The sequence below is a fragment of the Physeter macrocephalus genome, chromosome 13 (assembly GCF_002837175.3).
Source record: "Physeter macrocephalus isolate SW-GA chromosome 13, ASM283717v5, whole genome shotgun sequence".
Classification (NCBI taxonomy): Eukaryota; Metazoa; Chordata; class Mammalia; order Artiodactyla; family Physeteridae; genus Physeter; species Physeter macrocephalus.
Genome location: NC_041226.1, coordinates 79395360 through 79422329, shown reverse-complemented (window position 1 = coordinate 79422329; position 26970 = coordinate 79395360). Strand labels below are relative to the sequence as shown.

The 26970-nt window shown below is 57.8% G+C and overlaps 1 protein-coding gene across 3 annotated transcripts in view; it reads right to left on the bottom strand.

Moving 5' to 3' along the window:
• Positions 1-204: 204 nt before the first annotated feature.
• COL4A2 (collagen type IV alpha 2 chain) overlaps positions 205-26970 on the bottom strand; it is a 178520-nt gene continuing 151754 nt past the window's right edge. For 2 of the 3 annotated variants that reach the window (XM_024123120.3, XM_024123122.2), the window contains 20 exons: positions 25357-25464; positions 24657-24878; positions 22385-22546; positions 20247-20417; positions 19374-19517; positions 17865-17987; positions 17454-17635; positions 16183-16246; positions 15931-16005; positions 13464-13571; positions 12696-12803; positions 11913-11984; positions 10249-10374; positions 8097-8213; positions 7409-7570; positions 7197-7295; positions 6540-6950; positions 5087-5278; positions 3806-4092; positions 205-1337 (listed from right to left, as the gene is read on the bottom strand). In XM_024123120.3, coding sequence (XP_023978888.1) covers positions 1080-1337; positions 3806-4092; positions 5087-5278; positions 6540-6950; positions 7197-7295; positions 7409-7570; positions 8097-8213; positions 10249-10374; positions 11913-11984; positions 12696-12803; positions 13464-13571; positions 15931-16005; positions 16183-16246; positions 17454-17635; positions 17865-17987; positions 19374-19517; positions 20247-20417; positions 22385-22546; positions 24657-24878; positions 25357-25464 — 3191 coding nt within the window. In that variant the 3' untranslated portion in view covers positions 205-1079. The remainder of the gene's footprint in view (positions 1338-3805; positions 4093-5086; positions 5279-6539; positions 6951-7196; positions 7296-7408; positions 7571-8096; positions 8214-10248; positions 10375-11912; positions 11985-12695; positions 12804-13463; positions 13572-15930; positions 16006-16182; positions 16247-17453; positions 17636-17864; positions 17988-19373; positions 19518-20246; positions 20418-22384; positions 22547-24656; positions 24879-25356; positions 25465-26970) is intronic. The other variant, XM_024123123.3, reaches the window with a different exon arrangement.

The following is a 26970-nucleotide window of genomic DNA, read 5'->3' as shown; positions in this document are numbered from 1 at the left end:
CTAGCGCGTTATACACACAAACACAGTTGCCTGGCAAACGAATGACAACACCACAGGCTTGCGTTCAATCTGCTGAAACTTGGGAAAAACAGCTGCGCGGTGCCGAGCTGGGTGCAGGGCTCGCACTTGGGCCCGGCTGCAGTGTTTGGGGTTCACGGCGAAGTTTGTGCTCTATGGACTCGAGGAAATTCGGCAGGCGATGACTCGGGGTATAAAAATGTTCCAAACGAACTTTTATTGGGGGGTCGTTACAGAGGATGGAGTGGTCATAGGAATACAATTCTGCGCAAAGTACGGAGGGTAAATGTCCAGGGACGGCCTGGGGGCGGTGGAAGCATCACTTCCGACCCTACAGAGTTTGCTGTCACGCAGCCTGGCTGACAACAGACGGTGAGAAGGTCTTCGCTTCTACGTGAGTTTTGCCGAACCCAGCGGTCTGTAAGGGGTGGTGGGAGGGTGATAGCTGCGGACATCGATGGCGTTTAAAACAAAAGGCACAGTCGGCCTTCCCGAGGGGACCAGGATCCTTCGCGCTGCCCGCGTTTGGGAGGAGAGGGCGCGGTCACCATGGGGGCGCGGAGAGCAGGGCTGGGTCCGCCCCCAGGGGCCCCCCGTGTGGAGCAGCGGGAGTGAGCTCGGGAGCCCGCAGGCTGCGCGGCCTCATCTCTCTGCACCTCCCCGTCGAGCTCAATCAGTGGGTTATCAGTGGCGGCTGAGACCGCAGTGACTACGTAGATACACGGGAGGACGTGAGCTACACTGAGCGTGGAACCGTCTAGGGCGGATGGCCTGAGAGGGAGGGTTCGTGGTTTTCCATTTTGGGGGGGGTCAGGGTGTCCTACAGACGTGGGGAGAGAGGGCAGCGCCTTGGATGCCACGGGGTTATTTGGTCGAAGTGCTGGTGCTGAATTCCTTTGGTGGCCCTTATTTTATTAGTCTTTTGGTTTGTTTTTTAAAGAAAAAACAATGAAGTCAATTTTTGGGTCGGCATCTGAGGTAATAAGTTAAGAATAAGCACCAAAGCGGCCCCCCGGCTGCGTGTCCCCTGGAGAAGCGTGTCCGGCGGGGCGGCCCCGACGTCACAGGTTCTTCATGCACACCTGGCAGCGGCTGATGTGGGTGCGAATGAGGCCCGCCTTGAGCGTGTCGGCCGAGGGCGTGCCCTGGAAGCTCTGCTCGGGGATGGTGGTGAGCCAGAAGCTGTACTTGTTGGCGTAGTAGTGGCAGGTGCCTCGGGCGCCGTTGCACTCAATGAATGGCGTGGCTCGGAAGTCCTCCAGGCAGCTGCCCGGCGACACCAGCGACTGGCCGCCGCCTTCGTCGCCCGCGGCCGTGTGCTGTGCGGGGTAGGGGGACGGGGCGGAAGAGATGCCGACACGTTAACTTTTTCTTTTCAAGGAAAAATACAACAGCAGGGTCCTGCTGTAGAGCACACGGAACTCTGTGCAATATCCTGGGATAAACCATCAGGGGAAAGAACACGAAAAAGAATGTATATATGTGTATGACCGAGTCACTGTGCTGTACGGTGGAAATTAAGACAACACTGTAAGTCACCTATGCTTCAATAAAGTAAATTAAAAAAAATAAAATCAACATGTGGGTCAGAACCAGAGGGTCTATTAAAATTAAGCACCATGGACTTCCCTGGCCGTCCAGTGGTTAGGACTCTGCGCGTTCACTGCCGAGGGCCCAGGTTCGGTTCCCGGTCAGGGAACTAAGAGCCCGCAAGCCGTGTGGCGCAGCCAAAAAAAAACAAAAGAAAAAACAAAAAAATTAAGCACCAAAGTGCCTCCTGCCCTCCACCTTTGCTAACGTTTACGAAGGGGGAGTACGGGTGCTTTGAATTTTATTATTTTTTTAAGAAAAGCTCTACTTGCTGATTTTTCTACAGTGAACACCTAATACTAGTGTAATTAGTTTTTTTCAATCAGAGGGTTGTTACATTAGCAATTAGTTGCTTGAGATGATTCTGCTTGGGAGACCCGGCCAAGTGTTGGAGGGGATTTTCTTTGCCACTTTCAAGCTCTACTTTCTCTTGGTTTCATAAACATGTTTAGCTTTTACGAAGGGGCGTGGCGGGGCCCCGGATCGCAAAGCTTCTCTCTGAAACGTGTCATCTGGCTCGGTCCAGCAAGCCCAGTGCTAAGTGTGGTGTCAGAACCCGCGAATTTAGAACAACACCTCAGCCACGGTGGGCAGGGCACAGAAGAGGCTGTCCTGTGAGATATCTGGGCAGAAGGCCAGTTTAACCTTTTCTTCAAATGAAGCAGCAAAGAACAAAAGCCTCTGAACAGTTTTCTGCTCACAGAATGCGGAAGCCTTCCCAAACAGAGCTAGTGTGTGCTGCTGGCAGAGACGAGCCGGCGTGTCTTCACGGCGCATCTCAAGCCCCCGCGTCGGCCTGAAAGAGCCGAGGCCCTCCTGGTTCCCCCACGCACGTGCACACACACGCACAAGCACGCACACACACACCCCTTTTCCAATGTGCTCGCCTCAGCGGACAAGCCTCTGGCTTTGGGACTCGAGCAGCTGATGTCTCTTAAGAGAATCACTCGTTGGACACCTGGCCTGTGAGGACCTCATTTGAATCGAAAGGGAAAAGTAAACCGATGGCCGGCTGGAGACTTACAGTCGCCACCAGACCAGCTTCGAGAGGGATCACTGAGGTAAGGGGGGCCGACGTCTTTGCTGCTGTGGCAGCGGTGGATCAAAGTGTGTCTTGTGTGCAGACAAGACAGGGACCATCCCCCAGACAGGCGGGGGGACACTAAGCTGTGTGCTGGCTCTCCGGCGTCTGTGCCAGCAGGTGCTTCCGTGTTCTCGGAAGGGAAGGTGTGGGCAGCCCATCAGTGCCGCCCTGGTTGTACAGCGGGGCGAGGGGACCGTGGTCCTCTTGTCACCCGCCTTGGGGGTGTCAAGGGCCAGGCTGGCAGGAGGCGCTTACTGAGGATCATGTGTGCTTATCCCTGATCCCTGCCACAGCTCCAGATGTAACTGCTAATAAAAGAAGGGCTGTCTGACCTTTTTGGATACAGTGTAATCACTCCCTTCACAAGGAAGAGGCTCGTTTTTCATTTTTGAATTTCTCGAGGGGACCAGAGCTCTGTCCATCCACCAAAGCCCCCTGACATGATTAGCTCCTGAAAAGCAGACAGTTGCCTGTCCCAGCACAGAACTTAGTATCCTGTTGCTTCAAATTATTGTAGCAGCAATACCTTAAAAAATGTTAAAAAATCAACACTTGTCTTCTCCTTCCTTTGCCAGAATCCAGGTTTTTTTTTTTCTGTTGTTTTGATAAGATTAGCAAACTTGGTATAATTTATATATATATATATATATATATATATATAAAATGTTATTAATATAATTTATGAAATATTTAACACATTGGGCATCCGGTCAGTATAGTGGGAATTACCACAGTCATAATAAATATAAATGCAATACAAGACCCACCCTCCCCACTGGACTTTCCTTTCTCCCTCTGATGGTAAACAGGAAAGTTGTAAGGGATGCTATCATGATAGCCACATTTATCCTAATTAAGGCTGTACAAAGGCCTGGTGGCAAATTAATGGGTGACTTCTGGGTAGGGGCAGCTCCAGGCCTAACACGGCTCAGTGAGCAAAGTGCAGGCGGTATTCCAGCTCTCACCCCTCCCCTGGGCCAGGTGCCCTTGTGCAGTGCACAACCTGAACAACTGCCCGGGTGAGTCTTCCAAAGGCCAGGCCGCGGCTGGGGAGAGGAACTCAGTTTGCACCTGGGCCCGCGCGCTGAGAGACAGCAGGCAAGCACCACGTACCATGAGGAAGGAATATCCGATCCACAAGCTCCGCCATCCAGGCGGGCAGTGGGGGATGGAGACGTCCTGGCTGTGGACGGCGATGGCAACGGCCGGGGCCTCGCACACGGAGCAGCGGCTGATGTAGGGCCTGATGTCCTCCTCGGCCACAGGCATCATGGGCAGCGGGGCGGTGGTGGAGAGCCAGTAGGACTTGTCGTTCCGGCTGGCGTAGTAGCAGATATCGCCAGGGTTGCAGTACAGGAAGGGCATGGTGCTGAACCGGGCCAGGCAGGAGCCCGCCAGCCCTGCGGTGCAGGGAGGGACCGTCACGCTGAGCGTGCCGGGAAGATGCCCCTCCAGGCCCCCCGGCGGGGCTCAGCCATGCGCGGGGCGGGGTGGAGGGCGGGCTGGGGCTTTCCAACCCCTCAGGGGCCGACTCCACCGGCACCGCGCCCTTCCGAGGTTCCCGCCCACCTCGGGACCAGGCTGGCTCAGAGCGAGGGGAGACATGGCGAACAGCACCCCGGTGAGGCCCGCGTCGGGGGGTCTTAAAGCACCAGCCCCCGGCACCCGCCGATGGCATCCCAGATGGGGGCCTGGCGCATGGCACCCAGGTGCCTCCCAGAGGGACCCTGGTTACTCTGCCCCCCAAATAACTCCACCGACTTCATCTTAGGGCCAGAGTGAGTTATTTCCCCTTTCACACTGACTGCTTTCCAGCTGAGAGCCGGGTGTCTGCTCTGCCCTCTGAGGCCTGCCGGGCCCTGTGCTGGCCTTGCCCTGTCTCTGCTGTTTTAGGCCCTGATTCTTGTTTGCTATGTCTCACTTAAAAAACAAACAAACAAACTTATCTGGACGGGAAGGTGCACAAATCATTGGGTTCAGCCCAACGGATCTCCCCACCACACACATGGCCTCCCTCGCTCCAAGCCCCCAATTTTAGTATGTGTTGGCCACGTTTTCCATGGGCTGTTAGGTCTTTTAAGTTCCCTTCGGCAACCAGGCTTCCTTGGATAAATACCGGCACACACGCCCCCATATCCGCTTTGCGGGGTTCTAAGTGCCCCCCAGCCCCTCACGGCCCCGGCCTGACTGCTTATACACCGTGGGGCGAGAAGCGAGAAAGACGGGGACCCGCTGGCAGCCTCCGGGGGACGGCGCAGCGAGAGGCTGGGCCGCCGAGGGCCCCGCGGCGGGGTCTGCTTCCCGACCCCAGGCTGGGGCATCTCGCTGCCTTCTGAGGACTCGGCAGCCTCGCTGTGGCCAGCGGGGCGGCCGAGCTCGGCGGGCGGTACCTACCCAGGTCCTGGTTGTGGGCCTTCTCCTGGCCCTCGAAGTACAGCAGGCTGTATCCGCTCCAGAGCTTGTTCATGCCCACGGGGCACATGGGCTCCTGCTCCGTCTGGCTGTGCTTCACCAGGAGGTGCCCGATGCTGGCGCTGCGGCCGGGCATGCCAGGCAGGCCGGGGCTCCCGGGGCGGCCTGGCTCCCCTGGGACCCGAGACACAGAGGCCGTCTTGCGGCTGCCGTGCGGACCGCAGCCCACGTGCTGGCTGCGCGCGTGGCGACATTCACAGCCCTGCTCTGCTTTTCCCCGAGGGCCGGGGTCTCGGTGGCTCTGCCCTTTGGGACCAGGAGCCTCCTGGGGAGGCCCGCACCCCATCCCCGTACGTGGGACCGCAATGATGGGAGTGAACGAGGGGCAGGGACTCAGCCTCCCCCGCGAGCCGTCCCCCCAGGGCGCCCCGTTCTGAGCAGGAATGAGAGCATCAGGAAGTCAGAAGGGTCTCGGAAGCACCGTGTCCAGCCCCGCCCACCTCCTCTACCCCAGGCGGCAGGTCCCCCTGCTGATGCTTCGGGGAGCGGCCGTTCCCAAGGTTAGAAGCCCACCTCCCCAGATGTCCACCCGGGGGCCCGCTTCTGGCCCCGACGTTGCAGAACGGCTGACCTGCCCCCAACAGGACAACCCTTCAGACCTCTGAAATCAGCCGTCCTGGGTGATCCTGCCTTTCTCAGAGGACGGGCCCTCCACCCTGCACTGTCTCGGCCCCTTGCCTGGATGCGCCGCCCCCGGCCCCGCCATGCGTGTCTCGGGTTGCATCCCCCCGCATTTTACACTCTCCTGGCCGTGGGTCGCGATGTGCTTCCTGCGATCTGGGCGCTGACCGTGCAGCCCGCCTTTACTGTCAGAACAGTGTTCACACCACGGGCTCAAACCGAGCGCAGGTGGATTACACCAAATCTCAAGACTTTTTTTTTTTTTTTTTTTTTGCATGGATTGCTATTATTTCTGGCCTATCCCATCCTGCACACGTGCAAATAATTTTAAGAAGTCGATGATATAAGACTTCACAGTGGCTCTGTAATGTAATCGGTGACTTTCAGCTCATAGTTTCCGGCCTTCAAGAGCTTTAGGAATCTTGTCTCTCGAAGCATGTCAGCTGCTTCCTTCTCTGAGGCACCCGCAGATGTCTCAGAGGAAGGAAGGAGGCCGGCCTGTCCTGGGGACTCTGTGCCAGGTGTTCTGCCAGGTGCAGGGGACGCCGGGTGGGAGCAGGTATATGGACCTTGCCCAGGACCCAGGCTGCAGCGGGGGCCCCAGGCTCTGGGCTAGGGGGTGCAGCCCCTCTTCTCTGCTCATCTCGGGGCTCGTCTGACCCCTCCCCGTACACCACGCTCCACTGATCAGACTCACAGCGGGACCCGGAGGAAGCTCCCTGCCCTCTGCCTCCTTCCGTCACCCATCACTCACCTTCATAGCCAACGGGCCCCTGCAGCCCCACGGGCCCCTGGTCTCCTCGGAACCCGGGAACAGCTGACACGCCGCCTCTTCCCTGGGGCCCCGCCTTCCCTGGAGTCCCGCGGAAACCTGCACAGCCACCGAGACACGCGTGAGTGCCCCGGGAAGGATGCGATGCTCCAGCACTGGCGCTCAGCCGGTGCTTTCCAGCAGGAGAACAAAAGCGAAAGCAGAGCAAACAGGAAACGAGCGGTGGCCCCGCAGCAGGGCTCCTACCTGGTTCTCCCGGGCGGCCCTGGGGTCCCATCTCCCCCTGAGGCCCCGGGGGGCCTCTCCTTCCCTGCGGACCCACTGGCCCCCGCTGGATGGCAATCCTCTGGGGTATTCCTGCAATCCCCGGGGCGCCCACAGCGCCCGGGGCACCTGGAAAGGGAAGAGCAGGGCCAGATGATGCGTGAGGACCACTTTGCTCCCTTGCTCTGGTCTCTATTCCATTTTTGACCCACTGAACCAATTCTGGAGCTTCCTTTGAGCCACCGCGCTCTCTAGAGGCGGGGTGGGTGATAACCCCCCTGGAAGTCGCTCGGAGCCCTTCCAACAAGCCCCGTCTCACCGCCACGTCGCCGTGACAGAATGACCTCCCAGGTGTGCCCTCTGAGACACACTTACCCGGGAGCCCTCGGTCTCCTTTGGGTCCCTTGGGGCCTCGGTCTCCCACACTCCCGGCGGCGCCTGCGTTGCCCATGAATCCTTGCTCCCCTCTGGGCCCTTCCGGACAAGAGGACGTTGAGGACACGTGGGGCTGGGCGGGGGCTCTGGCCATCTCTGACCAGCGCCGCCAGCCTCCCCGAGAGGAGCCCCCCACGGGCACCGACGCTTACCTTTTTCTCCCAGGAGCCCGAACACGCCAGGCCGGCCCTGGGGCCCGGAGTCCCCGACCCATCCTTTGGTCCCTGGGTTTCCGGGGGCTCCGGGACTCCCCTCATCTCCTTTGATTCCAGGAAGAGCCACGGGCCCAGGTGGCCCCGGGGGACCTCGGTAACCTGTTGGCATCAGTGCCAAGAAAGGCGAGTGTACACGGGAGGAAGACACAGTCGCGGCCAGGAGGCCGGATGCAAAGTCACCCCTGCAGGGGACCGGCTCTGGCAAGTTTGTGACACCGGGCAGCTTCGGTTTTTATTGTGGTAAAATATACATAACATAAACGTTAACGTTTTAACCAGTTTTCAGCGTTCAGTTCAGTGGCATGAGGCGCGTTCACGCTGCCGTGCAGCCATCACCACCGTCCTTCTCGGAACTTCTTCATCTTCCCAGCGGAAGCTCGGTCCCCATTAAACACTAACGCCCCCTCCCCCGGCTCCTGGCCCCCACTATCTCTTTCTGTCTCTGCGAATGTGGTTACTTAGGGACCTCCTATCAGACAGTATGTGTCCTCTTCTGTCTGGCTTATCTCACTCAGCATTATGCCCTCAAGGGGACAACGAAAGCGTTCTATCCCTCAAGCAATCAGGTCATGGCCAGCTCCTGTCCCCAGAGATTCCACTGTATCCAAGCGTGAGCCCTGCTTACCTTCCAGGCCAAATATCCCAGGCGCACCTGCGTCACCTGGTAACCCAGAGATGTTGGAAGGGGGGGTGATGCCTGGAAACCCCTGAAGTCCTGGACTCCCGACCGGGCCTCGTTCCCCTTAGGAGAGAAATAGAAGTTGGTTAGTAGCAGCACCCAGCTTTTCATCTTGTTTCCTCTCTGTGCCCTCACCTGTCAGTCCAAGAGCAGGGCCAACAAGGAGAGGCAGGGATGGAAGGCGCCCAGCGCAGGCTCTCGGGGCGGGTCTGGGGAGACGGGGGCCACGCCGCCCGCCCCCAGTCCCACCAGCCCCTCCTGCTGCCTAGAGGGTCCCGTGGACCTGCCTCTGCTGGGATGTTGTCCTCACCGGCATGCTACCTGCCCAAGGGACAGCTGATGGGGCCACCTGTGGTGACACCTGGCCGTACCCTGAGGGAAGGGCGTCACTGACAGGGCAGCCCTGTTGGCCCAGAGAGCAGCCGTCGTGGGAAGGCTCAGGATGGCCAGGATGGCCGGCACTGGTATTTCAGCCCTCCCCGTGCCGTCCTTCAGGATCCTGGATCCCGACGGACGTCCAGCGTCCTGGGCAGAGTCCGTCCTCACTGCCCACAGACTCTGTCCTTGCCATCCTGCTTCCTCAACTGAGATTTGCTGGTGACCCCCAGTCAATACCCGCAGCGCTCTCGGACAAGCAGGAGGGGGAGAGTGTTTGAGTCCCAGCTCAGAGTGTCAACAAGGATCCTCCTAATGTCTGTTTAGTGCCGCGTTTTCTGCACTTCTGTGCTTTTTGTGGGTGATTTCACTGTTTAGAGTGGCCCCCAAGTGTCATGCTGAAGTGCTGTCCAGAGTTTCAGGAAGGCTGGGATGTGCTTCACAGAGAAAACTGTGTTACACGTGCTTCCCTCAGGCCTCAGCGACAGTGTGGGTGGTCCTGTGCCGGTGGCCTGAGCCTGGGTCCTCGGCCCTGGGTGGGCTGTGCCGGTGGCCTGAGCCTGGGTCCTCGGCCCTGGGTGGAGCTGTGTGAACCCCACGCAGCCCCTCAGGACTCACAGGAAGGCCCCAGTTGGCCGGCCCCCCTCCTTCTCCTGCCTTCAGATCAATGCTGTGGGGCTTGGATATCAGGGAATTCTGCAGTTTCCACTTGATGAAAGGGGAGACCCTGGAGAATCAGACGATGCGGTCCGTGGGCCTTGAGATACCCGACCCCATAGGAGATCAGGGTCGCTGGCCTCCTCAGAGCCTGGCTTCTCCTTTGGGTGTCGATGGGTCTAGCTTCGGGGGTAATTCTGACCAGAGCACGGGCGCTCAGGCCCTGGTCTCGGAAGCCCAGGTGTGACGGGCCTGTCTGGTCCAGCACCCCTGCCGGCTGCCCAGACGGCGCCTGTGGACAGCATGCTGGGCTGAGCTGGGGGGGGCGGGGGCGGGCCCCGGCCGTCAGAAGACAAGCGCTGGGCCGAGAGCACCTGCTGGGGCGCCTCCCTCTCAGTTTAGGTCGAGCCTGGTTTGCTGGTGGATGGGCAGGGGGCGGGGGGCTGGGGCTTGTGTTCAGCGGCTGAGACCACCCCTCCCTGGCTGCTCCCGCCATGGGCCAGGCCTGGCACGCAGGCACAGCTCAGGGGCGGTGATGCGTTCATTCACTCATCTGTCCAACACTCCCGTGCGCGTGTCACAGCCAGGGCCCTGTACCGGTGCACACCTAACCCTGGGGGCACCGAGGGGAAGGAGTGTGATCTTATCCGCCCTACAAGGGAGTGTGGTCAATAGCTAACCCCAGCGGCGTAAGATTATGACAGAGTATAAACGATGGAACACTAGTGGGAGGTTTGCAACAAGAAATTCTCCCTAGGGCTTCCCTGGTGACGCAGCGGTTGAGAGCCCGCCTGCCGACGCAGGGGACGCGGGTTCGCGCCCCGGTCCGGGAGGATCCCACGTGCCGCGGAGCGGCCGGGCCCGTGAGCCGTGGCCACTGAGCCTGCGCGTCCGGAGCCTGTGCTCCGCAACGGGAGAGGCCCGCGTACCGCAAAAAAAAAAAAAAAAAAAAGAAATTCTCCCTAGAGGAGCCAGCACCTGCCCTGCCCCCGGCCTCTCATCTCTCAGACTCACGGACACTGTGGTTCTGGGGGTGCAGATGGTGATGCTGGGGTGTTGGCCTCACCTGGGACTCCACGCTCCCCTTTTCGTCCCGGGGCTCCTGCGGGGCCTGGACGGGTGTTGGCCTCTCCTGGGTCACCCCTGGCCCCGGCAGGACCTGGGAAGCCGGCGTCCCCGTGGATGTCCGCACCTGTGGCCGGGGTGACAAGCAGACGCCAGTGTCTTCAAGGGGCAGAGTCCACTTTCATGGGTGGAGGGATAGTAACGCTCTCAGTGAGACTCAGAAACGGAGAACCCGCTGGCAGCCGTGGCGGTTTCAGCTTCCTAGGGGGCCTCGGTGCCCCAGGCGCCGCCACTTGGAAGGAATCCTGGGAATCGTAACCGAACCCCTTTGCTTTGTAGGGGAGACCGCCGAGGCCCCCCGGAGAAATCCCAGATTCCAGGATGCAGAAGGTCCTGCAGCTGAGACCTGCCGAGGGCCCCGGGCTCCTGGTGCTAAGCCTGAGTTAGGCTGAAAAGGGAAATGCTATTTACAACCTTCCCTGTTCCCGTATCAGGGGCTCCAAGTAGTTGGTGTCAGAAAGAGTGACATAACTTGACCATCTAAACTCGAATTGAAATGTTAACTGAAGCATGAGTGTGTGAATTTATATATGATTACACACATCCAAATTTACCTGTTGACAGATGAATGTTTGATTACACAAAACATCTATAAAGAGACTATTCTAAAAGCAGTGGTAGAACTATGGGTATTTTTCTTTCTTTTGCTTAAGCGTATTTTTTTAAGCTTTTCTCTACTCAGCACAAACAACTTTTATAATCTGAAAACAATAAAAGTTGTCCTTAAAAAACATATTAATAATACGCCCTACAAATACTATTAGTCCAATTAATACATTTTAAAAATTAAATGCAAAGACAGGGCATTAAGATTTAAGATGAAAGGAACTAAATTTAAAATAAAGAAATTTCAGGGAAGTCACCGAGAGTTTTGCACATGTGATGGCAGCTTCCCAGAGGGAGACAAGGGTAAAGAGGAAGCTTTCTGCACAAAGGGGATCTCATCCCCTTTGAGGAATAGATGGACACGCAGATGGTATTCTGAGATCCCACCCAGAAGGGGCTAATCTTGCAAAGCTCATTCTGTCATTGGCTTTTGGAAAGCATGGGCTTTATATCTCCTTCAGGAAGAAAAGTGTTACAATAACTTCCCAGAGCAGCTTCTAACAATTTCTTAAAGGTCTCCTTACAGAACACCCCGCCCCGCCAAAACCCCCATAGGCCAGTGCTGTGAAGGGAACCGTCCTTTCCAAACCCATCTGTCAAAGCCCTAACCCACCATGTGATGGGGTCTGGAGGTGGGCCTTTGGGAGGCGTTTGGGGTGAAAGGGCCCCGATAGGATCGGCGTCCTTATAAGAAGCGACACCAGAGAGCTCGCTCTCCTTCCCCACCGCGCGCGGACACAGCGGGAAGCCGGGAAGAGGGTCCTCACCGGGACTCTGCCGCGACGGCACCCACCCCAAGCTTCTCGCCTCCAGAGCTGGGAGGAGTAACTCACTGCCTGTTGGCTGGGCCCCCGGTCTGCAGCGTTTCGGTGGAGGAGCCAGACGGGACTGAGTCCCCGTGGCCTCAGGGACGGAGCCCGCCCTGCTCCCTGAGCTCCCCGACCCCCGTCCGAGTCCCTGATGGGCCAGCCGGTCCCTTCCCCCACTGCCATCTGGTACCTGGGGATCCTGGGAAGCCTTTGGTGCCTGGCAAGCCGTGTAATCCGCCGATGCCGCGGAGGCCGGGCAGACCTGTGGAGGACCCTCGTGGTTATTCCGTGGGGGAGCAGAGGGGGACCCTTAACAGAATCAGATGCTTTTCTCTGCTGTGATACGGTCGCCCACCCAGTGTGTTGGAAAGCTGGGCAAACCGGAAGTAGAGCAAATACTGTGACATGTAAATCAGTCACTTGTGTCACCAGGAGAACCATTAACCTAAAAACTGTTTTCATGGAAACTTTTTAGAGACTCGTTACAACCGGAAGGGGACTGGGCAGTGCTGTGTGTTTCTTCTCCTGATCCGTGAGTCACCGTATGTATAAAAACGGTGCTTGGAACCAACAGCCTGGTATCATTTCCATTCCTTCCGGATTTCCGAGGACCGGCTTTCCTAAAGTGGGACTTGGGAGGCAGGCGACAGTTCTTCCTGTGACGCGGGCAGTGAACGTGGAGTCGGGCTGTGCCCCCCGAACTCTGGACAAGAGAGTGTCCAAGGGCCTGTCCCCCGACCGAGGCCTGTCAAGGCCAGGCCGAGTAACTCCCCAAGGCCCCCAAGGGCTGCACCAGACCTCGCTCAGTGGGGACCCTTGCATCTGTCCCTGTGTCCCGCCCCTGCACCGCCCAGGCGCTGACTGAGAGTCACCCTGAGGTCTCCCCGCAGGTTTCTGTTCATCATTCTGGGAAGTAAAGGTCTCTTTGCAGGTTGCCATTGCTTCGTGTCTGCAGAGAGCGGAGGGGTCTTACCTGGTAGGCCTGGGCTCCCCGGCCAGCCGAAGTCTCCTTTGGTGCCGGGCGCTCCCGCCCGTCCCGGCTCTCCCTGAGGCCCCTGCAGCCCTGTCAGTCCTGGAAAGCCTGGGGGACAGACGCATCCTTCAGGGGGACACAGGAACCCCGAGGCCTCGTGGCCTCCAGCTCGGGTCCTGCCTCGGGGAGGGACTTTGCGGGAAAGAACCAGCTTCCCTTCCACGTGGCCCTGGACCCCGCATTCAAGTTCAGCAGGGTTAGCGCAGCCTGGCCAAACAGAACAGCCTGTGTATTCGTACTCTCATTCCGTGGTGCACGTAGAAGCCTGTGGAGAACCCAGAGGCCCCTCGAGGAGCAGCCTGTCTGCGTTCACAGACCCCGGGCAACAGCGAGCAAAACAGCAGCAAGAAAAAAGCACACAACGAATTCAGTCGTGTGACTCGGGATCCCCTGTGGATTCTGCAGTTGAAATGCACGGATGGCAGCCGTCACAGGGACTGTCTGAACACGTACGGAGACACAGACACGGCCATCGGCCCCATGCCTCCCCGACAGTCGGGCCGGGCTGGACCTAGGGAGGGACAGGTGGGAGGGAGCTGCCTCGGCTGTGACCGCGGGCGAAAAGCTGACGGGCAGCGCTGGCCGCCCTTGTCTTGGGCCCTTGGAGATTTGGGGGCTCGGCCGCACTCGGCCTCTCTGGCCGCCGCACCGTCCAGCCGGGCCCAGGGAGGGCAGGCTGGGGGAAGGTGGTGTGGCCCGGGATTTTACCTGTTTGCCCTTTCAGTCCAGGAGGGCCCTGGACTCCTGCCAGGCCGGTGATCCCAGGGAAGCCGACATCACCCTCTGTTCCTTTCTCTCCGAAGAATCCCTTTAGACCTGTAACCACAGATGTGCTGCTCAGAACAAACCACAGCCGTCGTGTCACTGGGGCTTAAGGCTCGTGGGGTTCAAGGGGCACCAGGTAAAGGATGCTGCCTTCGCGCTGGTGCTTCCCATTGTGAATGGGGGTGGAAATCTAGATGGCTCCTTCCTCAGCTACATTTCTAGCTAATTCCCTGCTCTGAGCCTGTGGTCAGCAGTCTCCAAGCTGACACCCAGTGGTCCGCGTCCTGGTATTCACACCCTTGTGAGCTCCACCCACACCGAGTAGGGCTGAACTGCGTGAACACCAGGACACCGTGGCCATGCCACTGTGCCACCTCGAGCCCAGGTCATACAAATCATCACTGCTTTCACTCTGTCCCTGCTCTGGAAGAAGACAGCTGCCATGTCATGAGGACACTCAAGCTCTCAGGGAGGAACTGAGGCCTCCCGCCAAGAGCCACCTTGGACGTGGATGGTCCAGCCCCGTCTAGCCTTCAGATGAGGCAGCCCTCCCGACCTCACGACCGGAATCTCACGAGAACCACCCTGTTTCCGAATTCCTGGCCTCAGAAACTGTCAGATAACACCAGCGGTGGGTGCTCTAAGCCGCCACATTTTGGGCGCCTCGTTAAGCCGCAACAGGCCACTCACCTGAGCCCTTATCTGAGTGGTTTCTAACGGGTGCTGTGCCGGGGAGTCTGGGGGGTTAGTCAAAACATGAGATGTTTGAGCCTCTCAGGTCTGGGTCAGGCCCGGAATCTGCCTTGTAGACGAGCCCTTCAGGTGCTTCTCTGCTCACTGGGTGGACTTAGAGAAGCGCTGCCTTCCCGTCAGTGACACTATTCCGTGCCACAGGTTTTGGTGTTTCTGGGACGCTGGAAGATTTTGGAAACTTCAGACCAACCCGATTCTACACAATCACTTTTGCCAGTGTCTCCTGAAATCTCTGAGGCTCTTCTCAGAACAATTACTGTCGACGTTCTCGTGGTCTTGAAGAAAACCACCTAAGAAGTTCTGCTTGCTTTCTATGGATTATTTTAGTGTTTTAAAATCTGCTCCAAACCCCTATTTACCTATTTCTTCCATCAACGGTCTCCACCACCTACACCCGGACCCAGAGTCCAGTGCGGCCTGTCTCTCATCCTCCGAGGAGGGACCAGGCCAGAGCCCCCGGTCCCCGGGCCCCTCCCGCCCACGCGGCAGGGGCCAGCGCTGTGGCCGAGCCCACTTCTTACCCTGCACTTGTCTTAGGGCGAATGGAACACCCCCGGGGATGCTGACAGCTGTCACTGCCCCTCTGCCCCTAGGATACAGTCCCCTGGAGATGGACACAGTGGGAGCCTCCACTTCCTGGACTTCAGTTTAACTAAAAGCTAAACGTTCAAGGGGTAACAACCATATTTCCTGGGGTGGGGCAGCTTCTCTTCACACACATTTTCAATTGAACAAACGAGGCCATTGTTAGTGACATATGTGGCAAAGGTGGTCTCACATTTCTGCTTTTATAAACCAAACTGCCAAAGTAATTATTTAGGATGGGAGATCCAGCCAGCCTAGGGTACCCTTGTGTCTGGGAATAAAGCCATCGGGAGACCAAATTGTAGATCCACAGGGAGCCCAGAGGAGTTCATAGGTGAGGTTACCTATTCCTAAGTGACAGCCCTCCACTCCCAAGCTAGACTGAATGCCCCTTTCCATTCTGGAGCTTTCTCTCAATAAAGCTCAGCGCCCTCCTTGTTGGCCGAACACATGGACAGACTCTTTCCCCCAACCCGAGCCATCCCTAGGCAGCCCTGTGGGGTCTCCCAAGATAAAATCCCAGGAAGGAGGCACCTATTCCAAGTCCCATGGGATATGACACAAGCAGGGATTTTGGCCTTGAACTTCAGTGAGGCTCAGAGAAGGGGCGTGAGCTGCCATGCCACGTGACACCCCCTGACCTACACAGGGCTGGGGGGCCGCCCCTTGTTGCCTTACTCAGTAGAGAGGTCTGACCTCCACTCCCCTTTCTTCCAGACCTTTCACAGTTTGCAAGGGCTCTGGTCGTTGTGTCACTTGCTTCGCGCCCTAGGATGTGTCCCAGTAGAACCGGCACACGCGGTACATTTTAGAGGCTGCAGCGACTCCCATCCACTGGAGGCTGAGTCTCTCCATCTTCCGTCTCAGGGAGAGAGAGGTTTCCTGACATTGTCTTCAGGCTCAACTTAATGAAAAATGCGTCTTCCTTGCACATCGGGCTTAAGGACCTCAGACCATCCCTACGTCGTGATCCGTGGGCTCACTAAGTAACGCTACGGCTGGCAAGCATGAGTGACGACAGACCGGGGGGCAAGGCTGCGGAAGACGAGGGGATGGAGAATCACTCGGGTACCTGGTGCTCCAGCGGTGCCTCCTTCCCCCTTCAGGCCTGGACTTCCTGGAAGGTCTATAGTGTTTCCGATATCACCTGTTAGGTGCAAAAAAGATGGCTGAAGTCAGGTCTGCCTGTGGTTAGTTTAGCAACTTCTAGGACACTACATTCCTAGTAAGAATAATTTGCTTCGGAATAACTAACAGCACCCACGGGCCTGATGAACCCACACTGCCGGGGATGCCCTGTTTTCACCGTTCCAGCAACACTCACCAAAGTCACCGATGGAGCCGATCTCGCCGTGAAGGCCTACTCTCCCCGGAGCTCCCTTGTCGCCCTGGAGCAAAGCCAAACATGAAACCATCTTACATGGCCGTTCGTGAAGTGTGTAATTTTTTTAAAAAGACTTTTTGGTTTATATTGGAGTATAGCCAATTAACAATGCTGTGACAGGGGCTTCCCTGGTGGTGCAGTGGTTAAGAATGCAGGGGACACGGGTTCGATCCCTGGTCCCGGAAGATCCCGCATGCCACAGAGCGACTAAGCCCGTGCGCCGCAACTACTGAGCCTGCGCTCTAGAGCCCGTGAGCCACAACTACTGAGCCCGTGTGCTACAACTACTGAGCCCGCGTGCAGCAACGAAGACCCAACGCAGCCAAAAATAAATATATAAAAAAAACCACAATGCTGTGACAGATTCAGATGCACAGCAAAGTGACTCAGCCATACATTACATGTATCCTTTCTCCCTCAAAACTCCCCTCCCATCCAGGCTGCCACATAACATTGAGCGGAGTTCCCTGTGCTATACAGTAGGTCCTTGCTGGTTATCCATTTTAAATATAGCAGTGTGGACATGTCAATCCCAAACTCCCTGACTATCCCTCCCCCCAGCCCTCCCCCCACCCCGTAACCATAAGTCCGTTCTCTAAGTCTGTGAGTCTGCTTCTGTTTTGTAAGTAAGTTCATCATTTCTTTTTAGATTCCGCATATAATGGATATCATACGATATTTCTCTTTCTCTGTCTGACTTGGTGAAGTTTGCAATTTTGAAGGGTTAGCGTATCCAGCTGTTCTGCTAAAACCAACTCTCAAGGTTTGCGATGTCATCATTTTGTAAAAAAGTCCTAAAGTTTTTCAGTGTAGTATAGAAGCTGGTTTGCAGACCTGTTCTTATTAAACTGTAAAGTAGTAATGATGGCGGTTTTGCTGAAGTAAATAATATCAATGACACAGACCATGGTCATGACAGTGGTAGTACTAATCATGGCTGACTGTGCCCTACCCTCTGCCGGGCTTACCCGGGCAAACGTGCTGGGTACCATCTCAAGAGCTCATTCAAGCCTCACAGCAGCCTGTGAGGTGGGTGCTGTTATTGCCCGTTAGAGAGATGAGGACGCTGAGGCACAGAGAGGTTCAGCAACTTGCCCAGGGTCGTTCAGCCCATAAGTGGCAGAACCGAGTCTTGTCCCCCAGGAACTGTGGACCGCAGTGCTTGGCCAGCAGGCCACGGGGAGAGGAACTCACAGAAGACGCCCACTTACCCTACTGCCTGTGAAGCCCGGAAACCCTGAGATTCCGGGGGAGCCGGGCACGCCGGGGAATCCCGGTGACCCGGGCACGCCGGGGAATCCGATATCTCCTTTGACTCCTTTGACGTGGCCTGGTTTCCCTGGCAGCCCAGGGACTCCCGACAGCCCGGGGATCCCTGGCATTCCGGGAAGGCCTGCAGGGAGACTGAGTGTGAAGTTCCGGGGGGACCCTGCTCCACCCCCCCCCCGGGCCCCCGAGAACCACCCGCCAGCCCCTGGTGCGGACGTCAGGGTGTCGGGAGGGCTGCAGCACAGGAGGCTGGCCTGGGCGCTGGGGCGTCTCTGCTGTTCCCGCATGCTGCGAGGGGCTGGGGTAGGCAGGGGACCCCAGGCCACCGGCTCTGAGGTCAGGCGCGGCCTCACCTTTCAAGCCCAGGTATCCTTTCAGTCCCATGGGGCCTTCATCTCCTTTCTCTCCTTTGATGTCTTTCATTCCTGGCAGGATGATGGGAGGTGGTCCGGGGGGGCCGGGGTCCCCTCGGCTGCCTGGAAGGGAACAGAAGGCAGTCATTCCCTTGACCTCTGGAGCAGGGGTTAGAACCTAGGTGGGGAAGGCTTCTCGGCCGCTGCTGTACTTCCTTTCAAGCCCGCATCGCGAGGGGCTGAGCCATGGGTGGCACAGCTCCCCCGAGGCTGCGAGCAGGGAGCCCAGGTGATGGGAACACCCGTCTTCCTCCACCCTTCTCCCCCCGAGGCTGCGAGCAGGGAGCCCAGGTGATGGGAACACCCGTCTTCCTCCACCCTTCTCTCCTCGAGGGAGGGGGGCACAGAATGTCTTGGCTGGAGGGACCACTACTGACTTCAGAACATTTTCATCGCCCCAAAGAACCCCGTGCCCCTCAGCGGTCGCCCCCTCTGTCTCCCCTTCCCCAGCGATAGAAACCACTAACCCACTTTCTGTCTCTGCAGACAGGCCTGTTCTGGACATTTCATGCAAATGGAAGTAGACAGTATGCGGCATAATGGTTTCAAGTTTCACCCATGTCGTAGCATGTGTCAGAGCCGAATTCTTTTTCATTGCTGACTAATATTCCTTTATATGGCTATGCCCCATCTTGTTCATCCGCGATGGATACCTGGGTTGTTTCTATTTTGGGCTATAATGAATCATGCTGCTACGAAATTTGTGTCTGAGTTTCTCTGTGGATGTGTGTTTTCAGTTCTCCCGGGAGCACACCTAGGAGTGGACTGGCCAGGTAATTCTGTGCTTATCTTTCTAAGAAACTGCCAACATTCTGCCCCCTGGCCGCACCATCTGATACTCCCAGCAGCAGGGTCTGAGGGTTCCCATGTCTCTATATCCCCATCAACATTTGGTATTAGTAATTCAGTTGTCTTAGAGGCCATGGTGATACTGTGAGAACAAGGGCGTCTGAACAAATGTCATGAAAACGTGGTTCGTGGGGAACACGCTTCCTGAATCTCCCGCCTGGGGTCTTGGGTCTCCCACCCAGGCCGGGGCTTGGACCAGGCTCGCTTCTGGGGGTCACCGGCTCTGTGCACGGGTGTAGCCGTCCACCTGGACTACCGTGTCCCTCTTTTGCCAAAGGTGCTCCTGTCCTTCAGACTTCACCTTCCGCTTTTCCCCTGGCCCCACCTCCTCGTGCGCACCGCGGAGTACTCATGGCGGGATATGTTTCTCAGGGTGTTTTTGGTTCTTAGTGCTGCGTCACTTCCGTTCTCAAGTTTCCTTCGGCTAGTGTCCCTCCCTTGCACACGGCCAGCGTGTTGGAGCAAGGAGGAAGCCCTCCAGCTCCTGTAGTTATAGCTCCTCTTTTAATAGCGTCTAGAGTTTGGGTTCCCGGAACACTGTTCTAGGCAGTGTCAGGCCGCCGTGAAGGTGAGTCTCAACCTGGCCGAGAGGTGACGTACCTTTCACACCGGGCTCGCCAGCCAGGCCCTTCAGCCCGGGGACTCCAAAAAATCCAGTCTCTCCTTTGTTTCCTGGAAGCCCGGATCTCCCCTTGAGCCCGAGCATGCCTTGGAAGCCGTCCATCCCGGGAGAACCCTTAACTCCTTCAGAGGGAATGAGAAAAGCGCTGGGTTAGGCGTGGCTAATTGCCACGGTGACAGCCCCACTTGCGACTTGCGTGAGGAGATGCTAAGATTCTTAACGTCAGTAGGATTTTCGGGACGGCACTTGCTAAGGGACTGGTCTGCTGCCTGAGGGGCAGAGTCAGCCCGTCTGCCACCGGGGACAAGACGTAAGGCCAATGCAGGCGGACGGACAGGAGGAAACTGGAAGTCACGGGGTCCGTGGTCTTTCCACCAGGTTGGAAAGGGGCCCTGGGACTTGGCGTGACGTTGACACGGCACGCGGCGTGGAAACCTGGCAAAGCGCCCTGGAGAACGCAGCACGGTGTCTCCAGCTGCAGTCAAGGTCCAGGGAGCCCCACGTGCGGGGGGCCTGGCCTCACCTGGGAGCAGGGAAGCCTTCGCTGGGGGCCAAGCATTTCCCTTTGTTTGGGTTTCCGTCCGCCACCCGGCCTCCGGGTCTGAATCCCGACTCCCGGGGGCCTGTCCACAGAGTCCCCCTGGCAGATAGCAAGTCCTGCTCCTTAGACAGTCCCTCTCTGGCGGTGAGTTAATAACCTGGCGTTCGGGGGCACGGCGGTCACCGCCAGCCGGGGCAGCATCCCCGGTCCCCAGGGCCCGACGCAGCCGGGGGCTGCAAGGCTGGGCCTCCCGCAGAGCTGTCCCCCCCGCGCCCCACAGGCTAGGTCCCTGGGCATGCTCTGCAGTCACCTTTGGGGCCCGGGGCACCAGGCATCCCGGCTATTCCTTTGAATCCGGGGCCTCCGGGATGACCTCTCTCGCCCTGCCAGCCAGGGTCACCTCTATCCCCGGAGACGCCCTTCATGCCCACGGGGCCAGGGACGCCTGTGTCACCTGGCTCCCCTCTGTCTCCAGGCAGACCTGTCAGGAGGGGGAAGGAAGATACAACAAGATGAACAAACCACACAGAGAAAACACCTCTACGATACTTTTGAGACATCCATAACAGTAACTTTTGGTAAGAAAAACGTCTTGGAAGGACAATGGGAAAGTGTAACCACAGAGGTGAGTCTGAAGGTGTGACTAGAGCGTGTAGCACACCGCAGGCTGGCCTTTCTAAAGGGGTCCTTCTCCGACAGCCGGCGGCCAGCCCGTGGGACGCGAGTCACATGAGACTTTCTCCGCCCGGGCGCAAGGCCACGGAGCTGGAACGGCTGGGGTTACTTGTGGGCTGGCGGCCCTCCTGACGCCGCTGGGGTTAGGCTCTAGGGGAGGTCCTGCGACACCTGCCATCCTCATCTCGTTAGGGTGTCAGCAGCTGCCGGCCTGCCCTTCCCCAGCCTCCCCGACAAAGCTCAGCCCCTGTTGAAACCCCCCGACGGCTCCCTCGTCCAGGGGCTCTAGCTCCTTGGCGGGCATCCAACGCCTTCTGAACGCTGGCCCCGCGTCCCTCTCTAGGCTCCCGCCCCCTCCTCAGATGATGTGCTCTCCCCCGGCCCGTCTCCTGGGGCTGCCCCTCCTAGGAAGGGCCCCTTCCAGTCCTGCCCGCCTTCCACGCCCGGCCCCTCCCACCCCCTCCTCCCAGGGCTCTTCTAGCCCACCAGCTCCCCTGCGGTCTGCGACGCGGGGCCCCGTGGTCTGGTCGCCCTGCTGCTTCCCCCGGCCAAACACAAGCTTTCCCGTGGGTAGTTCCGTCTCCTCCTAAACCGTGGGCTCCATCAGGTAGGGCTTTGGCGTGGATCTTGTACGCACCCTGCTGTGCTCCATGCTTGAGGACAGGCAAGGCCTTGCGAACACTGGTACAGATGGCCCAAACCCGCTGCCCAGGGCTCCCGTTACTATGAAACCGGAGGGCGGCACAGTGTCACTCCACCTGAGTGGAGCCCCCAGGTTTTGGACGCAGTCGAGGCCACTCCTGGGGGACGCATCTGGCTTATGTCTGACCTCTGTGGGGCACGGCATTGCCTTGTGTGGACCGGCTACGGTCCTGGACAAAGGTGTCACCTGATTATGGCAAACGACAGACTAGCGTCACCCTGGACGTTGCCTGATGGACGTCTGGGCCCCTCCGAGCCGCTCTGTGATGCGCTCGGTCCCCCTGCAAGGGCTCCAGTGAGCAAACGTCTGCAGTTTCGTGTCTGTGCTTTCCTGCTCCCGCCTACCTCGCCCCATGGTTTTCCTGAAGGAGGCTTTTTCCTTTCTTCTCCAAATTTTTCACGTTCAGGAAACAAATCACATTGCCTCTTCAAAGCAGAGCAGATTTTGAACTTTTGCAGTGGGAATTTTTTTTTTGCTAATGAAATCTTACCTAGAACCCTCATATACACAACAGGTACAAAGGAAGGGCAGACTTCTCAGGCTGTTTGAATTCTCCTTGTTTGATGAAATACATGTCCTGAACCTGTTTGGGGCTGAACTGTGTCCCAGCAGAATGCAAATGTTGACGTCCTAACCCCAGTACCTTGGAATGTGCCTGTATTTAAAGCTGGGCCTTTAAAGAGGTGATTGAAGTTAGTTAAATGAGGTCATGAGAGTGGGTCCTAACCCAGTATGACAGTTGTCTTTATAAAAAGAGAGACTAGGATGCAGACACGCACAGAGGGGTGACCCTGTGAGGACACAGGGAGAAGGTGGCCGTCTACACGCCAAGGAGAGAGGCCTCAGGAGAAACCAGCCCTATGGACACCTTGATCTTGGACTTCCAGCCTCCAGACTGTGAGAGAATAAATTCCTGTCTTTTAAGCCATGCCGTGTGCGGTACTTTCAGAACCCCTGCAGCTCTTGAGAGGGGGGGCTCCTTGGCGCACAGCTGAGAATTCCCCAAGTGGGCAGTGCTGGTTCTACTGTCAGTGAGGCCCTGACTCCTTGATGGGAGGGTGGATCCTTACCTCCAAAACCTGGGGTGCCCGGCGGCCCCAAGGGCCCTTCCCGGCCAGGAGCTCCAGGGAAGCCATGCTGTCCTGGTGGCCCGGGCAGTCCCGGCTGGCCCGAAGGTCCTGGGAAGCCCTGCTGACCCTTCGGGCCCGGCATTCCCGGCATCCCCTGGCTTCCTGCAGGAATGGAGACAAGAGCCGTGAGGTCAACCCCGTGCAGTTCACTGCCAACAACATCTGTCTCCTCAGACTTGTTCTATAAAAACAGGTTTTCCAGGTGGTAGGAAGTCTGGAAAATACAAGGAAGTATAAATGACAGGATCAAAGTAACTCATGCTCTCACCCCGAGACAGTTACTAACGTCTTGGTATAGTTCCTTCTGGCCTCTTTTCTGTTTCTGTAACTATACCTAGTAGCGGATATTTGCAAAACTGACGCCTCGTTTTAAGTGCAGTTTTAATCTAGGGTTTTTCACTTGACGTTATATTCTGAGCATTTTGCCACATGTTAAAACACTCTTGGGACTTCCCTGGTGGTGCAGTGGTTAAGAATCCTCCTGCCAATGCAGGGGACACGGGTTTGAGCCCTGGTCCGGGAAGACCCCACGTGCCGTGGAGCAACTCAGCTCCACAACTACTGAGCCCGCGAGCCACAACTACTGAAGCCCGCATGCCTTGAGCCCGTGCTCCGCAGCAAGAGAAGCCACCGCAATGAGAAGCCCACGCACCGCAACGAAGAGCAGCCCCCGCTCGCCGCAACTAGAGAAAGCCCGCGTGCAGCAACGAAGACCCAACGCAGCCAAAAATAAAAATAAATGAATAAATAAAATTTATATATATATAAAAAAAAGCCCTTTACAAGCACGTTAAATGGCTATGTAAGTAACATCCAGGTCTGCCCACTGCTCCTGACAGGGGCGGCCAGATAGACATGGATACCGTTTCCAAAACCGAAGCTTTGGAAGTCAGAGCTTTTGCCAAACACAATATTCTCCCAAAGGGCAGGTCATCAAGGTGACACTGAACATGGGAAAGCTGCACAGGCTCGGAAGTTACTCTGCTGCCGTTTGGTGTTGTTATGCCCAGACTTTTTGAAGTCTGTGGGAAATAGCTACGTTGAAAAAGTCTACCACAAGCATTCTTCTGTAAAAGAGCTCGGGCAGTTTTGTTTTTGTTTTTTGTTGCGGTACACGGGCCTCTCACTGCTGTGGCCTCTCCCGTTGCGGTGCACAGGCTCCGGACGTGTGCTGTGGCCTCTCCCGTTGCGGAGCACAGGCTCCGGACGTGCAGGCTCGGCGGCCACGGCTCACGGGCCCAGCCGCCCCGCGGCACGTGGGATCCTCCTGGACCGGGGCGCGAACCCGCGTCCCCCGCATCGGCGGGCGGACTCTCCACCGCTGCGCCACCAGGGAAGGCCAGCTCGGGCAGTTTTTACGGTCGGATCGCAGAAGAGACTGGCGGGCACATGCTTCTGAGGGTGGGGCGTCCGGCTGCCCGTCAAGAACCGGGCTCATGCCTCAGTGTCTCACGTGAAGGACGCCTACTGGTTTGATGGCTGGTGTTGGGGAGCGTCACCTCTTGCACCACATAGGGAGCCCCTGTCTGCCTGGGCTTGGGCGCTGGGCTGATGACAGCACAGTCAATACATAGCAGCTGATGCTTCTCTGATGGGGACCCCAAATGGCCTGGTGGTCACCCCACCCATTCCAGCAACACAGTCGCATTAAAGCGAGGCATTCTGGGTTCTCAGGGCCCGTTCCGCGTAAACTGCGTACGCAAAGCCTTGGATGCCTTGTTCACTCACCAGACAAGAGGCATCTTCCCGCTTTGCTAAACATGCATCGATGATGTTGTGAACGTTACACTTTTTTAAACCCATCACTTCCACACCCACAGATTGAGCTGTGTTCCAGTCCATCTCTGTCTCCCTCCCAACCCCTCACCGGGCACGGCCAGCTCCTGTCTTCTTCGCAGAACCGCACACATCCTGCCGAAAGCAGCAGGGAGGGCCCCAAGCTGAGCCCCACCCAACTTGGGAAGAGAGCACGTCGGCTAATCCGTACTCGCAGACGAGCTAAGATGGCCATCCTGTACACAGCATGACCACCACTGTTCTGGAACATTCTAAAGAAACGTTGGACCTAAGGGCGCAGAATCAGCGGGACTCACAGCGTCCCGCATGCAGCCCTGGGCTTCTCGCCCAACCCCCAGGAGGGACTTCTGACCCTGCCCTGGGAGCCTCAGTGCGGTGGCACTGGGCTCCCTGCCCTCCTGCCCCTGTGACTTACCCCGGAATCCAGGAGGGCCTCTCTCTCCGGGGGGGCCCTTCAGCCCAGAGCGTCCAGGCAGGCCGGTGTCTCCCCGGGGCCCGGGCTGGGCCCCCAAGACTTCTCCAGGGAGGCCCCTGTCTCCCGGAGGCCCGACTGGCCCCGGCAGGCCGGAGGGACCCGGGAGTCCATCCAGGCCAGGGCGGCCCACTGCACCTTTGACTCCTCGGGGCCCCACGAACCCTGAAAGGAAACACAGGGCATCCCTGTAACGAGAGGTCTGCGTCGTGACATCTAAGCGAGGCACCAGTAAGAGAACACGTGGCTGGGGTCCTGCAGGAGGATATTTGGCTTGTGTGGCCTTAGTAAAACCGTCTACGGTTTTGTTTAGATGATACGATTCCCCAGTGCCTGGGTCTCCGCACACCGCGTGACACAGCCATATGCTCCCGCACACCATCTGAGCCGTGACCACAAAGGGACACCTGTGTTTGGGGCCACCGAGTCGTGGGCTGGGGCACACGGACACCCACGCAGGTACTCCCAACTTCTGATCACGGTTCATTACCAGAAACATGGTCATTTCCCTCCACGTACGGCTCAAACGTTTAAGCTCTTTTAGCCACTAAATGGCTTCCGTGATGCTTTGCTGCGGCGACTGCAGAGGAAACGGTTCCTTCCCTGAATCCGCGTGGCCGAGCGGAGTCCCACCCTGACTCACCTGGGGGTCCCGGGAACCCCTCTTGACCTGGATCTCCCGGGAGACCCTTGAGCCCTGGTGCCCCGTCCGTTCCCGAGAAGCCCGGAAGCCCTCTGACGCCTTTGGCACCTAAACAACCCAAAGAAACCACGACACACGTCAGAGCCGCGTGAGCCAGCCCCAGCAGGAGACGAACAGGAGGGGGTCAAGGCCGGCACCCGACTTCGCGTGGTCTCTTAGGAAACGGGGAGGTGATGAGGCCGGGGGATGTCAGCCCTGAAACAGCACCTCCGACGGCTGCCAACTGAGTGAGTGTCAGTCTACACGGGCGACTGTCAGTCTACGCCAGAAATGACGAGCCTCGGCTCTCATCACGACCTCACGATCTCATTAACCCGACGATCTCACCAACTTCATGTTGTCAAAACACGTCTAAAATCCTCTCCCCCTGCACGCGATGCATGTACATTCTGGGCCCTGCTCCCCCCGGGACCCGCTGAAAACTGCCCACTGCAGTCTGAGCCCCTCCCCCTAAGAGTCGCCACCACTTTGGCGACGGCAGCGTTCGTGCCTGTGCTGGGGTCCACGAGGACAGCCCTCTCCGGGGCTCGGGCAGGGAGGGTCATGAAGTGCCACGTGGACGATGCACTCGGCTCTCGCAAGACAATACGGGGCCGTTAACTCTGCTTCTGGTGCCAGTGACGCTTCTGCATATGCTGCCTCACTGTCCCCAGATCCTGTCACCCCTGTGCACCTGGACGACACTCTCAAGGTCCGGGATGCCTATGATCAGCCAAGGCACGTTTCCAGTCTGGGGGGCTGCCTTGCACTGTAGTACTTTACAGTCTGCACAGGACCTCCGCTCCAGGGTTACGTGTGCAGTATTAAGGGCCCCATTTGCAAACGAGGAAGCGTCTAGAACACCTGCACTGTTCTTCTCACACAGGTGAGGAGACTAAGTTCCAGAAGGAACAGGTGAGAGGCCCAGAGCCCACAGCTGATGAGCGGTGGACCTAGACTCACAGAGGGGCTTCTGGCCTCCACACTGGATTGTCTGAGTGACCCCTCTGTGGGTGGTGAAGGTGTCTTCTCCGCCCCGTCCCAGTCAGAGGAGGAGCAAATCGGAAGGCAGACCCCCTGGGCTGAACTCTGCCCAGTGGTGCAGCCTGAGAGCTCGGCATCCTAGGCTGACTGACACGGCGTCTGGGCGTCATGGAGCAGCTGTGGTCACTCAGCCCATGTGTCATCTCTGAAAGGCCGCCCCGTGGAGGGGGAGCCTGGACGGCCCCACACCGGGCTCTGTGACCCAGAACCCTCCCTGAGTCCACGTGACTCTTCAGCTGGGTGACGGTCTGTGCCAGCAGACAAAGCCAGCTCCTAGGTCCTACAGACAAATTCCTAGCCCTGTTGATCTGCTTTCCTCTCAGTCAAAACCCGAAAGAAACAACGCCTCTCCCGCATGATCCTCTTCTACACCCTGGGACGCACGGGGATACAAGGAACGCACAGAGCTAAGCCTCCTTTCTGGTCTTGGGGCGCCGCCATCTCTGCCAGGCTCGGGTGCCCACCGGGTCTGTGTCGCAGCTGAGGCTGACTTCCACGTGGCAGGAAGCCTCTCTCTTACCCTAGGGTTCA